The following is a 15307-nucleotide window of genomic DNA, read 5'->3' on the forward strand; positions in this document are numbered from 1 at the left end:
TTACACTGCTGCTACTCACTGTTCATTATCTATGCATAATCCCTTTACCCCTACCTACATGTACAAATTACCTCGACTAACCAGTACCCCCACACATTGACTCGGTACTGGTACCCCCTGAATATAGCCTCGTTATTGTTCTTTTGTTACTTTTTATTTAATTTTTTACTTTAGTTCATTTACTAAATATTTTCTTGAACTTTCTTGAACTACATTGTTGGTTAAGAGCTCGTCAGTAAGCATTTCCTGTATTCGGCGCATGTGACAAATAAAGTTGGATTTGATCAGATAATTAAGAAACAAAACAAATGGGAAATGGGCATTGAAACTGTACCGCTGCTTCGGAAATCATGCGTCAGATACTTTCATTTGGGAGAGCATAATATTCATGACGCCCGCACTGGACTGGAGAAGCAGCGTCAGTGTCAATAGGTCAGAGAGAGAATAGCGGTGTCAGAGAGAGAATAGAGGTGTCAGAAGGCATTTAGAAACAAACGCACGGTAAGGTCAGCAGAGATGTACCTGGCCGGCTCGTTGATGTGGAGGAGAGATAAGACGAGTCAGCCGGAAGCGTTTATTAATCAGCTCTCTTCAGCTGGATTCCTCGGAAATCTGAACATCGTGACAAAGCATTGTGCAAATAACTCAATATAAGCTCTATTATATCATTCATCTGGAGCTACACCATGTCCCCCATTAAGAAGAAAACCAAGCAAGACCTCTGGGTTTACAGAGAAATGTATTGCAGTCATGCTTACCCAAACCTAATTGTTGGGCAGAACACTGGACCCCAACTGAAGCGAAATGGCTTTCACAGTGTCCCCTCACATTGTCTCATTCATCTCAAGTCTCTCATACAAATATTTGGTTGTCTTATCTGCGGTCTACAATTCCACTTTTGACACCAGTGTAACAAGGGGCTCGTCTTGAAACCAGCAACCTCATTAATTTCCTATTTGAGAAACAATAGTGTAACATAATCTGTTGGTCCTTTTCATTGCCCTGAATGAATTGTCGTATTTCCCTAGAACAATTAAGCACGTACTAAAAAAACGAAAACAAAATAGGTACAGAGCGGGCTGTTCTTTGGAGATAAATTAGTCTTTGTCTATAGTAGAACATCTAGACGTCTTTGCTTACGGTAGACACCTATGGTAGAGATGCTAGCCCACAACAGATGTAGAACCTTCCCCCTTTATTTTCACACATGCTAATCATGTCATTATCGATCCACTTTCAGCAGAAAACCTCCCACACACACACATTGGAAACGGCAACATGACATGGCAGAGCATAAATTAACATTCGTATGCCATGGCATTCAAACTACAGTACAGGACTATGTTCCTCCATTTCCATGACGTTTTTAGAATGCATCTCTACTCAAAAGAAAATCGTTTAAGTTACTATCATTAGCTACTGGCTGATAATGTGAAGAAATTCATTGTAGTTGTCCAACTGCCTTAAGTCAGGCTCCATCAACATTGAATACTCTCGGCTAAAACAGTACATGCGAGTGAACCAACAGAGACATGGAGATGTCCCTCTGATATACTTTTGTCTCTATTCACAGCTCCACTGTACACTTCCAAAATAACTACTGCCACTACAGTAAACAATGGAATGAGTATTTCCGAATGTTGTTTATAATGAATAATAAGTGCCTAGAATTGATCCCTGTGGCACACCTGAATACAGGTGTAAAATGTCTGACTCATGGCCACCTGCTGATACAATGATTTTAATCAATAAGCCCAGGCTTGGGTAATAAATCCCACCCACTAAGCACACGTAAATATAGGCTTGTTTACAATAGAATACTATAGGATTCAGAGTGATATCATCCCATGCCCTTGAATTACACAACCCGAACTGTTCATGTAGATGTGTCTCGTCAGATTAAACAGCTCTTTAGGATTTTTCTTTGAAAACAAAGAGCATTTAATCCACATTTCATTAGCTTCTGTTAGAATGCTGTACTGTATTTATGGAGTCCGGAATTAAGGATACGTATATTGAGACATGCTTGTGCCAGCTTTCAGCAGCTTTAAATCCCCACCGACTACATGTGAGTGTGGTGATGTGCAGCCTAAATGGCTATGGCAACTCAGAAGTGAAGTGTAGTAAAACTCATAAGTCCTTGGTGGACAATTGCAGACTTGTTGGGTCAGTTAGTACTTCATAGAACCCAGTCCAGAGTGCAACTCCTTCCTATGTGAGAGGTCCTTGGGAGGCTTCGCACGGTGCCGGTGACGCACGGCCTTTACATATTTCAGAGTGTTTGTTCCTCTGTGAGTGTGTTTCACAAGGTTATTGCGATAATCAGGTGAGGGAATGAAAAATGACCTGACATCTTGTAGACGGGGGACATGGCAGACCCCACACCTCTGAATAATGCAGGGCTGTCTGTCAAGGGCTCACACTCACACATATGTGCACACACAGACATGTAAACAATCAAAATCGACCAATATATGTTGCCAAGTTTTAATTTACACTATGGTCTTGGTGAACAATCTACTTTCTGCTCTTTGCCTAAATTATTCTCTCTTAGTGATCTTCGACTGCAAACATTTTCAGTAATATCTTCCAAATAGTTCAGCCAATTACTTCAAATACTTCAGCCAATTGCTGTGTGGCATGTTTTTTTTCTTCCAGTATTGCATTTCGACAGGACTGCATCACTGAAATTGAGTAGTTAATTTGTAAGATGGGTCACTCCAAAAAAACGAGGGAGAGTGAGTCATCGAGTCAGTACAATTGTAAGTCATTCAATAATCAATAAAATGCTGGGGGAGCGGATCCCTCTCTATTCCCTATACACGAGGATGCACTGCAGGCTAAAGACCAACTGTCCATTCCTATAGTATTATAATGAGCGGTAGTAAGGGTGGACCAATAATTTACCTGGGAATCATTATTAGAAACTGGTTTGAACTGGCCAGCAAGGCCCTGGCCATTCCACATTCAGGGGAAGGAGAGATGGAGTTAGGAATTGTGATAGAGAGGTCAGAATGCACTCACAGACTGCCAACATGGGCCAGCATCCATGTGGAAAGCTTTCAACACCTTGCATGACGAATTGAGGCTGTTCTGAGGGCAACTCAATATTGGTGAGGTGTTCTTAATGTTTTGTACATTCAGTGTATATTGGGTGTTTGAAGTGCAGAATTTTAGATTCGATTACACGTTGGTTATTTGACTTTGTTTCAATGTTGATAGCGAAATGGTATATTTTAATCATCGTTATTGTTTTAAAGTCATTCTGTCAGCCTCAGCGACAATTATTAGAATAATTTAATGGATGTTTTGTGCACAAATGTGATGACTGAAGTGTCTTATTATAGATTTTCAAATCTGACTTCTCTATGTAGTCATCTACGGAGATTGTCTTTCTGGGCCCGGCGTCAGTTAAGCTGCAGTACCGAAGCAAGACTGTAGGAGCAGTCAAAAACGTGCTCCTAGACTGGATCCCTGGCCCCTTTTACATTTACATTTAAGTCATTTAGCAGACGCTCTTATCCAGAGCGACTTACAAATTGGTGCATTCACCTTATGACATCCAGTGGAACAGCCACTTTACAATAGTGCATCTAAATCTTTTAGGGGGGTGAGAAGGATTACTTTATCCTATCCTAGGTATTCCTTAAAGAGGTGGGGTTTCAGGTGTCTCCGGAAGGTGGTGATTGACTCCGCTGTCCTGGCGTCGTGAGGGAGTTTGTTCCACCATTGGGGGGCCAGAGCAGCGAACAGTTTTGACTGGGCTGAGCGGGAACTGTACTTCCTCAGTGGTAGGGAGGCGAGCAGGCCAGAGGTGGATGAACGCAGTGCCCTTGTTTGGGTGTAGGGCCTGATCAGAGCCTGGAGGTACTGAGGTGCCGTTCCCCTCACAGCTCCGTACGGCAAGCACCGTGGTCTTGTAGCGGATGCAAGCTTTAACTGGAAGCCAGTGGAGAGAGCGGAGGAGCGGGGTGACGTGAGAGAACTTGGGAAGGTTGAACACCAGACGGGCTGCGGCGTTCTGGATGAGTTGTAGGGGTTTAATGGCACAGGCAGGGAGCCCAGCCAACAGCGAGTTGCAGTAATCCAGACGGGAGATGACAAGTGCCTGGATTAGGACCTGCGCCGCTTCCTGTGTGAGGCAGGGTCGTACTCTGCGGATGTTGTAGAGCATGAACCTACAGGAACGGGCCACCGCCTTGATGTTATTTGAGAACGACAGGGTGTTGTCCAGGATCACGCCAAGGTTCTTAGCGCTCTGGGAGGAGGACACAATGGAGTTGTCAACCGTGATGGCGAGATCATGGAACGGGCAGTCCTTCCCGGGAGGAAGAGCAGCTCCGTCTTGCCGAGGTTCAGCTTGAGGTGGTGATCCGTCATCCACACTGATATGTCTGCCAGACATGCAGAGATGCGATTCGCCACCTGGTCATCAGAAGGGGGAAAGGAGAAGATTAATTGTGTGTCGTCTGCATAGCAATGATAGGAGAGACCATGTGAGGTTATGACAGAGCCAAGTGACTTGGTGTATAGCGAGAATAGGAGAGGGCCTAGAACAGAGCCCTGGGGACACCAGTGGTGAGAGCACGTGGTGAGGAGACAGATTCTCGCCACGCCACCTGGTAGGAGCGACCTGTCAGGTAGGACGCAATCCAAGCGTGGGCCACGCCGGAGATGCCCAACTCGGAGAGGGTGGAGAGGAGGATCTGATGGTTCACAGTATCGAAGGCAGCCGATAGGTCTAGAAGGATGAGAGCAGAGGAGAGAGAGTTAGCTTTAGCAGTGCGGAGCGCCTCCGTGATACAGAGAAGAGCAGTCTCAGTTGAATGACTAGTCTTGAAACCTGACTGATTTGGATCAAGAAGGTCATTCTGAGAGAGATAGCGGGAGAGCTGGCCAAGGACGGCACGTTCAAGAGTTTTGGAGAGAAAAGAAAGAAGGGATACTGGTCTGTAGTTGTTGACATCGGAGGGATCGAGTGTAGGTTTTTTCAGAAGGGGTGCAACTCTCGCTCTCTTGAAGACGGAAGGGACGTAGCCAGCGGTCAGGGATGAGTTGATGAGCGAGGTGAGGTAAGGGAGAAGGTCTCCGGAAATGGTCTGGAGAAGAGAGGAGGGGATAGGGTCAAGCGGGCAGGTTGTTTGTGTGGCCGGCCGTCACAAGACGCGAGATTTCATCTGGAGAGAGAGGGGAGAAAGAGGTCAGAGCACAGGGTAGGGCAGTGTGAGCAGAACCAGCAGTGTCGTTTGACTTAGCAAACGAGGATCGGATGTCGTCGACCTTCTTTTCAAAATGGTTGACGAAGTCATCTGCAGAGAGGGAGGAGGGTGGGGGAGGGGAGGAGGATTCAGGAGGGAGGAGAAGGTGGCAAAGAGCTTCCTAGGGTTAGAGGCAGATGCTTGGAATTTAGAGTGGTAGAAAGTGGCTTTAGCAGCAGAGACAGAAGAGGAAAATGTAGAGAGGAGGGAGTGAAAGGATGCCAGGTCCGCAGGGAGGCGAGTTTTCCTCCATTTCCGCTCGGCTGCCCGGAGCCCTGTTCTGTGAGCTCGCAATGAGTCGTCGAGCCACGGAGCGGGAGGGGAGGACCGAGCCGGCCTGGAGGATAGGGGACATAGAGAGTCAAAGGATGCAGAAAGGGAGGAGAGGAGGGTTGAGGAGGCAGAATCAGGAGATAGGTTGGAGAAGGTTTGAGCAGAGGGAAGAGATGATAGGATGGAAGAGGAGAGAGTAGCGGGGGAGAGAGAGCGAAGGTTGGGACGGCGCGATACCATCCGAGTAGGGGCAGTGTGGGAAGTGTTGGATGAGAGCGAGAGGGAAAAGGATACAAGGTAGTGGTCGGAGACTTGGAGGGGAGTTGCAATGAGGTTAGTGGAAGAACAGCATCTAGTAAAGATGAGGTCGAGCGTATTGCCTGCCTTGTGAGTAGGGGGAAGGTGAGAGGGTGAGGTCAAAAGAGGAGAGGAGTGGAAAGAAGGAGGCAGAGAGGAATGAGTCAAAGGTAGACGTGGGGAGGTTAAAGTCGCCCAGAACTGTGAGAGGTGAGCCGTCCTCAGGAAAGGAGCTTATCAAGGCATCAAGCTCATTGATGAACTCTCCAGAGGAACCTGGAGGGCGATAAATGATAAGGATGTTAAGCTTGAAAGGGCTGGTAACTGTGACAGCATGGAATTCAAAGGAGGCGATAGACAGATGGGTAAGGGGAGAAAGAGAGAATGACCATTTGGGAGAGATGAGGATCCCGGTGCCACCACCCGCTGACCAGAAGCTCTCGGGGTGTGCGAGAACACGTGGGCGGACGAAGAGAGAGCAGTAGGAGTAGCAGTGTTATCTGTGGTGATCCATGTTTCCGTCAGTGCCAAGAAGTCGAGGGACTGGAGGGAGGCATAGGCTGAGATGAACTCTGCCTTGTTGGCTGCAGATCGGCAGTTCCAGAGGCTACCGGAGACCTGGAACTCCACGTGGGTCGTGCGCGCTGGGACCACCAGATTAGGGTGGCCGCGGCCACGCGGTGTGGAGCGTTTGTATGGTCTGTGCAGAGAGGAGAGAACAGGGATAGACAGACACATAGTTGACAGGCTACAGAAGAGGCTACGCTAATGCAAAGGAGATTGGAATGACAAGTGGACTACACGTCTCGAATGTTCAGAAAGTTAAGCTTACGTAGCAAGAATCTTATTGACTAAAATGATTCAAATGATACAGTACTGCTGAAATAGGCTAGCTGGCAGTGGCTGCGTTGTTGACACTACACTAATCAAGTCGTGACTCTGGCTCAACCCTAGCCCTAATTATGAGTCTTTTGTTCAACTCTGGCTCAACCCTTACCCTCACCCCTCTTAAACTCCCCCACATCCAAATACCCAATATAATCCCAAATTACCACATCAAGAACCACTGTGATGAGGCCAAGCGGTTCACTTTGGAATGACTGAATCCGTTCATTACTTACAACTTTACTTGACCTGTCAATTAGTCAACAATGGATAGCAGCAGCCCGAAGGTGACCAAATGTGAAAGTCCACATCACTTGCACAACAACATGTGCCTTTCTACTCAGCAAGTGCTAATTGCATGTCACCTGTAGCCACTTTCCCAATGGACGTCCATCATGGCTCAACACTGCAGTCCAGTTTCCACCTCCACTTGTCTGTGGCTGGGGAGTGTCAGGAAAGTAGGAACATAATTACGCCTTGGTGATGGAGAGGGATCCTTGAGCTAAACCTTCTGCAGTGAATTATAATGAGATGACAGTGATGACAGCTGTTGAACTACAGTGGCAAGAAAAAGTATGTGGAAATTACCTGGATTTGTGCATAAATTGGTCATCAGATTTGATCTGATCTCCATCTGTCACAACAATAGACAAACATAGTGTGCTTAAACTAATAACACACAAATTATTGTATTTTCTTGTCTATATGAACCAAGAAAGGATAATATGCTACTTTAGACAAAGACCTGGAGGCGAACAGTGAGGACGAGTCTGTAGATGTCTTTATAACTTTAGGTCTAATATAGGACGTATCAAGACCCACGTGGTGCGCACCATAGAGGCCTGAGGCTCCATGCACTTTGAGGTCCACGAAGCGCAAGCTGCTTTCTGACTCATCAAAGTCCTGATGCGAAGAGAGGCCAGTGCATGCTTGGTCCCGTTTAACGCTCCTCGGGTGTCCAATCCCAACGCGCCTTACTAAATTTGAGAAACGCACAACTTGCCCTCATTCTCTGAAACAAGCTGTGCACCTGACACCGGTGCTCTTCCTTCTAGATTTACATTGACGAAGGAAAAAAATCAGTATTGACTGTAGGCAAGTTGTTTACGGACCAGAAATTGCTCAGATGTTACCTAGGCCTAGGATATATCTGCTGGATACCATAGATTGAGTCATTTGATATTTATGGTGGACCTATTCTCTAACCGTAGACTTGATTGCCCTTACACACTAGCAGATACTTATTGGATTCAATCACACTAGAATAACATTAAAGAGAGGAAATTCCACAGAGGCAATAATTCAAGCCTCAAAGCCTAGAGTGATGTCACCCTCTAGCAAGGGGGGCATGCATGAAGTATCCCAGCAAATTACATATGTACCATTTGCTTAGGTACTTTCGGCACTGTAGGCAGAGTCATTCACACAACATTGAGAAACATCCATAAACCCATTTAGACCTAGATATTGAAGAGCAATACGGCATTTGATTTAATCACACCAGTTAAGCCAATAGTAAAGGTGACTGTGGGGAAAGGGAAAAGGGGGATACCTAGTCAATTGTACAACTGAATGCATTCAACTGGAATGTGTCTTCCGCTTTTTACCCAACCCTTCTGAATCAGAGAGGCTTAATCAACGTCCACGTCTTCGGCGCCCGGGGAACTGTGGTGTAGTGTAGGTCATTTTTGACTGACAATGAGATGATCAGTAATCTCACATTAGGCTACATTATATAATCTTGTCCTATTCGTGACGGTATTAGAAGGCACTTTCCAAGTGATCCATAAATTAATTAACGTAATTCATCAAAATGAAACAATTGCAAAGTAAGTTGTGCTTGATATGCATTTGAACAAGGCATGTTGTAGTTTCCTTCCTTCGGACTGTTGCGTATTGAAGAAATGAGAACAACATCAATCATAAAGCATTATACAGAATGTTGACTTCTCTTATTTGATGTAGCACCATAGCAATATGGTAACATGACACCTTTCAACCTGGACTCGGGGATAGATGTAACAAAGTAAATATACATTTACATTTACATTTAAGTCATTTAGCAGACGCTCTTATCCAGAGCGACTTACAAATTGGTGCGTTCACCTTAAGACATCCAGTGGAACAGCCACTTTACAATAGTGCATCTAAATCTTTTAGGCCAGAGGTGGATGAACGCAGTGCCCTTGTTTGGGTGTAGGGCCTGATCAGAGCCTGGAGGTACTGAGGTGCCGTTCCCCTCACAGCTCCGTAGGCAAGCACCATGGTCTTGTAGCGGATGCGAGCTTCAACTGCTTCAACTTCAACTTCAACTTCAATATAAATCTGTCTCCCTCCATTTAGTATGATATGTTACATTTCCGTATGATATGTTACGAATTGCAATTCGTACAATATGTTAAAAAAAGTGCAATACGAATTCCAATTTGTTGTGGCTAACGTTAGCTAGGTGGCTAACATTAGCTAGGCTAGGGTTAGAGGTTAAGGTTAGGTGTTAAGGTTAGGAGTTAGGGGAAAGGGTTGGCTAACATGCTAAGTAGTTTCAAAGTAGCTAAAAAGTAGTAAGTAGCTGCAAAGTTGCTAATTAGCTAAAATGCTAAAGTTGTCTGTGATGGGATTTGAACACGCAACCTTTGGGTTGCTAGACGTTTGCGTTATATGGCGTCCATCCTCCCCGACCAACCTCCCTCTTTTAGTTTTAGCATAAGTAACCTTCTGTCTTATGTAACTATAACAAAGTAACATATCATACTAATTTGAGTGTCACAGATGTACATGTACTATGTTACGTCTAATCTGAGGCCAGGCTGCAACTTTGGAGGCACAATATAAACACCATGGTAATATATGGATAGGCTCCTAAAGTTTCACCCTGGTCGATGAATTCCTTGGTGTCGCGTGAATGTTTAATATCATTGACCGAGATATCCATCTCACCCAATCCATGCAACAAAAAAAAGTCTGAGGAGACGACGGTGTGACGTTTGAGCGAAACGGGAGCAGCACGGGGTTGGTTCTGTATAAATAGCCATCAAAAGTTTCCAAGCAACAACAGAAGCAAGTGCAGTACCCACGAGAAGAAAGAGTGAGGACCTGAGCTGTGAAATAGAAAGGGAGAGAATAATACCAAAAACACGGATAGTTGCCAAGAGAAATTAGCTGAAATTCGACTTGTTTCGCATTCTCTCAGTTCAAGCGCAAGATTTTGAGAACCATGGACAGCATCAGGGTTCGCTCACTCTTCTACCTGGGCGTCTGTCTGTCTGTCTTCAGTGTTGTTTGCCAGGGGCAGATGTCAGATGACAACAGACTCTCTTCACAAGAGGAACAATTTCCACTGGGATATGTCACCAGAGATTTGGTAAGTCACTTTACTAATTCACTTGGTTTTGTCCTTTTTGAGGATTTTAGGATAAAGCATTTTGTTTCGATTCAAACCAATCCAGAACTTGTTCAGGTTTGATCTATTGATCTATTATTTACCATCAACTGATGTGTGACTATACTTTGATAGAGATGGAGGATAGTCTACTTTTACCTTACTTATTCAAATTAGCTATGTAGGCTATATGTTATCTACATCAGTGGTTCTCAACTGGGTTTGCCTAGTTACCCACATTGAACCAGGTTGTCTCAATCGTGGCCCAATATTCGCATAACGAAAAAGCATCGGCAAAATACATCCTGGAAAACTTAAAAAATATATATATATATTATATTGATATTACCTCTTTCATTGTGATTGAAGATAAAAAATTACGTTAATTACGTTAATTATAATTTCTACACACTTGAATTCTAGTCGTTTAACTTCAGACTGTAGTATTTTTTCATAAAATAAAAAAAATTAAAAGTTGTTTTACTCAGACCCATTCAAAACTTTACTCGACCCAAATGTGGGTCATGACCCACCAGTTGAGAATCGCAGATCTACATGATACATTTGTGCCCATTCTTTCCCAATGTAAAGTAGCCGATTCTATCGTCCCAACTTCAAGCTAAATGTCGAAAAATCGATGACATGCAATATGTATTTAGTCTGATAATGAAGATGGTTCTAATAATCTTTATTGGGGACTTTTTTTTCAGGCTAATGCCCTCGAGAAGCTTCTGGAAGGGGTACAGCAAGACGACAGGATAGGTCTATCAGTGGAGAAAAAAGCAAGTCTCATTCCAAGGGTAAGTAAATTAAGTCAAGAACCTTCGTTCTTTCACATCTACCTCATATCTCTCATTTCCAAAACGCAACAGGTTGTACCAGAGCCATCTATTTGGAGAGCCAGCATAGCCTATGGTGCTGTGAGAAGTTGCCTGTTACATTGAAGATGCTTTGATTTGGGAACAGAAATGTGCAAGTAGGACCTAATGAATTTAGGGAATTTCTCTCTTCTCTCATATATACAGTGTGATGTTGGAGAGCGGTGCGCTATGAAGCACGGGCCGCGCATTGGAAGGCTTTGTGACTGTCTGCGAGGCACCGCGTGCAACACATTCTTCCTGCGTTGTTACTGACCCCGGTCACATACCTATACCCTCAGACGCACAACGTTTCCGAGACCCATGCTTGTGATACTCCCGTGCACGCATGCCATTACCAATGTAAATGTCAGTCTGCATGTATGACTGTCTTGAGTTCCTTTGTCTTTTTCGAAGTATAAGTAAATGTATTTCTTTGTTTATTAAAACGTCTTCTTAAGCTCCACGCGTCCTCTTGCATTGTAGAGTACTAGCCTTTAGATGACCCATTGAAAAAACAGTTCACTTACTATTTTCCTATTGCATTTGTAGCCCTACACCTACATTTGAATCAGTTTTGGTAAAACTCCAAATGGGTTGTTTATAATGACATTGAAAATTGAAACATTGGATTAAGTTTCATCCATCAGAAATACTGTCAAAAATGCTATTTTTTATTAGGCCTACATTTTTTTAGGTCGGAATTTTGAACACAGTTTAGTTCATGGATAAAAGACCAAGGTGATAACTGCACGTTTGGAAGTAATTTTACATTGTTGCAGAAGATCAGATGTCTTCGCTCCATAATGACTAGGCCTATGACTAATTGTGCTACCATCATAAGACTTTACAATCAAATATGAATCAACCTCTCAAGAATTGAGTTGACCTGGATGGACAAGTGTTGATCTTTAATGCCAGATGGATTTGGAGTCTGTCTCAGTCATTGGTTAATGGGCCAGTGTATATACAAACATTTATATGATGCACATTTCTATCACCAATAGTTTATATCAACTTGTCTGACCTTTTGGCTGAGATAATATGAAAATAATGTAATAATGCGTGAGATATGAAGATGACCTATGGCCTTTTCAACTAGCAGATTTCAGATATTAAAGGCCAGGTGTCTTCAAAAATGTGATTCTCATGTATTATATATATCTACTTCCACACTATAAGGTTGGAATAATACTGTGAAATTGTTAAAATTATGATAATGCCCTTTAAGTGTAAGAGCTGTTGGAAAAGACCAACTGAAATATCAGCCTGTTTTGGTGGGATGGCGTTTTGGCCTGCCTGGTGACATCAGCAGGTGGTAAATTAGTGGATAGACCAATAAGAAAGAGAGTTCCAAACCTCTCTACCAATAACAGCTAGTTTTCAGTTTCCCCTCCACTCTCAGACCACTCTGGCCAAATTCTTTCTAGAGAAATAGCTTATTTCTAAGAAGTTATTTTTGACCATTTTAATTGAAAACAATCACAGAAACCATGTATCATTCAAATCTTTTTATGAAAATAAAATAGTGCCTTCAGAAAGTATTCATACCCCTTGACTTAATCCCATTTTGTGTCTTACAGCCTGAATTCAAAATGGATTAAATAGATGTTTTTATCATGACTCAGTATATGACCCAGATGCAGACACGAGAGGCGGATAGTTCGATTCTCAGAACATTTATTATAACAAAGGGACAGGCAAAAGGCAGGTCCAGGGCAAGCAGAGGTTGGTAAACCAGGTCAGAGTCAGACAGGTACAGGACGGAAGGCAGGTCCAGGGCAGGCAGAGGTTTGTAAACCAGGTCAGAGTCAGACAGGTACAGGACGGAAGGCAGGCTCAGGGTTAGGACAGGCAGAAATGACAGAACCGGGAAGACTGGATAACAAATACTTGGGAACAGGAAACACGCTGGTAAGACCTAACAGGGCAAACTAGCAACAGACAGAAAACACAGGTGTAAATACACAGGGGATAATGTGGAAAATGGGAGACACCTGGTGGGGGGTGGAGACAAGCACAAGACAGGTGAAACAGATCAGGGTGCGACAGTTTTTCATCTCACCTATCTACACACAATGCCCCATAATGACAAAATGAAAACATGTTTGACATTTTTGTAAATACAGACATATCTCATTTACACTAGTATGACACTCCAAATTGAGCCCAGGTGCATCCTGTTTCCATTTATCATCCTTGAGATGCCACTACAACTTGATTGGAGTCCATCTGTGACCAATTCAATTGTTTGGACATTTAGAAATGAACACACCTGTATATATATATATATATATATGGTCCTAAAGCTAACATTGCATGTCAGAGCAGAGACTATACCATGAAGTCTAATTTACTATCTGTAGAGCTCCAATATATAATTGTGATGAGGCATATACAGTATCTGGGGAACGGTATAAAAACAATTTGTAGATTGTTGAAAGTTTCCAAGCACACAGTGGTCTCCACATTGGGAAATTGAAAAAATATTAAAGTACCCAGACTCTGCCTAGAGCTGGCCGTCTGACCAAACTGAGCAACCGGGAAAGAAGGACCTTGGTCAGGGAGGTGACAAAGAACCCAAAGAACAGAGTTCCTTGGCTGAGACTGCAGAACCTACCAGAAGGACATCAGTCTCTACAGCACTTCACCAATCAGGGCTTCATGGGAGAGTGGCCAGATAGAAGCCACACTTGAGAAAAAGGCACATGACAACACTTCTGGAGTTTGCAAAAAGATGTGAAAGGCTCAGAGCATGAGGCCAAAAGATTCTGGGGTCTGATGATACAAAAATTTAACTCTTTGGCCTGAATGCAAATCTATATGTCTGGAGAAAACCAGGCACAGCTCATTACCCGTCTAACACCATCTCTATGTGAAGCATGGTGGTGGCAGCATCATGCTAGCTGGATGCTTTTCAGCGGAAAGGTCTGGCAGACTGGTAAGTATAGAGGGAACAATGAATGGAGCCAAATAAAAGCAAATCCTTGATGAGAACTTGCTTCAGAGTTGAACATCTGCAGAAAGACTTGAAGATTGTTGTTCACTGCCACTCCCAATCTAAATGGAGGATAGATGCTTGACTGCCGTTTGACAAATAAAAATATTCTAGTGCTTTTGTCCATAATAATCTCATCATGTAGTAGGCTATATCTGCAAGCTGTTGGCTTGAGCACACGTGCCAAGACCATGGTGTGCACATATACTATATAACGCAAAATGTTTGTGCCAAAACCAACAGTAGAGTTTAAAATGTGATGAAAAGCCATTTAAAATGTGGGAATTTAACGCAAAAGTTATTTTTATGTTCACTACCTCATCATGCTTTTATCCGCAACAAGTAAATTAGATGGAAAAACATGGTGGGAAAATGAGCATATTGTTTTTATGCAGATTATTTTGACTATTGGCATGAAAATCTCACCAACTGGATGGAAACCTAGCTAGTAAGGTTGTTACCCAGAAATGAGTGGATAGTGATAAAAATGATAGTACACTATTTATTGCACACAGTGATTCCATGCAAATTGTGACTTGTTAAGCTATTTTTACTCCTGAATTTATTTAGGCTTGCCATAATAAAAAGGTTGATTACTTATTGACTCAAGCCATTTCATATTTCATTCATTTGTAAACATTTCGAAAAACAATTCCACTTTCACATTATGGGGTATTGTGTGTAGGCCAGTGACAATCTAAATGTAACATGTGGAAAATGTCAAGGGGTGGGAACACTTTAAGGCACTGTAGATTAACAAAAATTAAATTGTGTGATTAGCTAATAGGCAATGTTTGTCCTGTCTTGTGGATATAAACCATGTTTGGTTCATTTGAGCTAAACGGCAAGGCCTACAGCCTGTGTCAACCTGTCAAAGTGTCATTGCACCTGATGTGATCATTAAATCCGTTCCCTTCTCTAGGCTAGGGGGCAGTATTTTCACGTCCAGATGAAAAGCGTGCCCAAAGTAAACTGCCTGCTACTCAGGCCCAGAAGCTAGGATATGCATATTATTAGTAGATTTGGATAGAAAACACTCTAAAACCGTTTGAATGATGTGAGTATAACAGAACTTATTTGGCAGGCAAAACCCAGAGGACAAACCATCCAGTATTTTTTTGTTGTTGAGGTCACTCTTTTCAATGGGATTCTAGAATTCTAAGGCAGTTGCTTGCAGTTCATATTGCATCCAACGGATGTCAACAGTCTTTAGAAATTGGTTGATGTTTTTCCTTTGTGTAATGAAGAAGTAGCCCCGTTCAGAACGAGGTGCGTGACCTGAAAGCACGCTCCACTCTGGGGCGGCAGGGTAGCCTAGTGGTTAGAGCGTTGGACTAGTAACCGAAAGGTTGCAAGTTCA

General features: G+C 43.3%; 1 protein-coding gene across 1 annotated transcript; it reads left to right on the forward strand.

The window, feature by feature from the left end:
- Positions 1-9756: 9756 nt before the first annotated feature.
- Positions 9757-11411, forward strand: LOC115129014 (cocaine- and amphetamine-regulated transcript protein-like). Its single transcript, XM_029659156.2, has 3 exons — positions 9757-10074; positions 10803-10892; positions 11118-11411. The coding sequence occupies exons 1-3, from the start codon at positions 9928-9930 to the stop codon at positions 11223-11225; spliced, it is 345 nt and encodes a 114-aa protein (XP_029515016.1). The 5' UTR covers positions 9757-9927; the 3' UTR covers positions 11226-11411.
- The last annotated feature ends 3896 nt before the right edge of the window (positions 11412-15307 follow it).

The sequence above is a fragment of the Oncorhynchus nerka genome, linkage group LG4 (assembly GCF_034236695.1).
Source record: "Oncorhynchus nerka isolate Pitt River linkage group LG4, Oner_Uvic_2.0, whole genome shotgun sequence".
NCBI classification, from domain to species: domain Eukaryota; kingdom Metazoa; phylum Chordata; class Actinopteri; order Salmoniformes; family Salmonidae; genus Oncorhynchus; species Oncorhynchus nerka.

What these genes read in the sequence shown, in the direction of transcription:
- LOC115129014 (XM_029659156.2), top strand. Translation starts at nt 9,928, where the DNA reads ATGGACAGCATCAGGGTTCGCTCACTCTTCTACCTGGGCGTCTGTCTG. An exon ending in GATATGTCACCAGAGATTTG is followed by an intron (nt 10,075 to 10,802) that starts GTAAGTCACTTT and finishes CTTTTTTTTCAG; the next exon opens with GCTAATGCCCTCGAGAAGCT. An exon ending in AAGCAAGTCTCATTCCAAGG is followed by an intron (nt 10,893 to 11,117) that starts GTAAGTAAATTA and finishes TCATATATACAG; the next exon opens with TGTGATGTTGGAGAGCGGTG.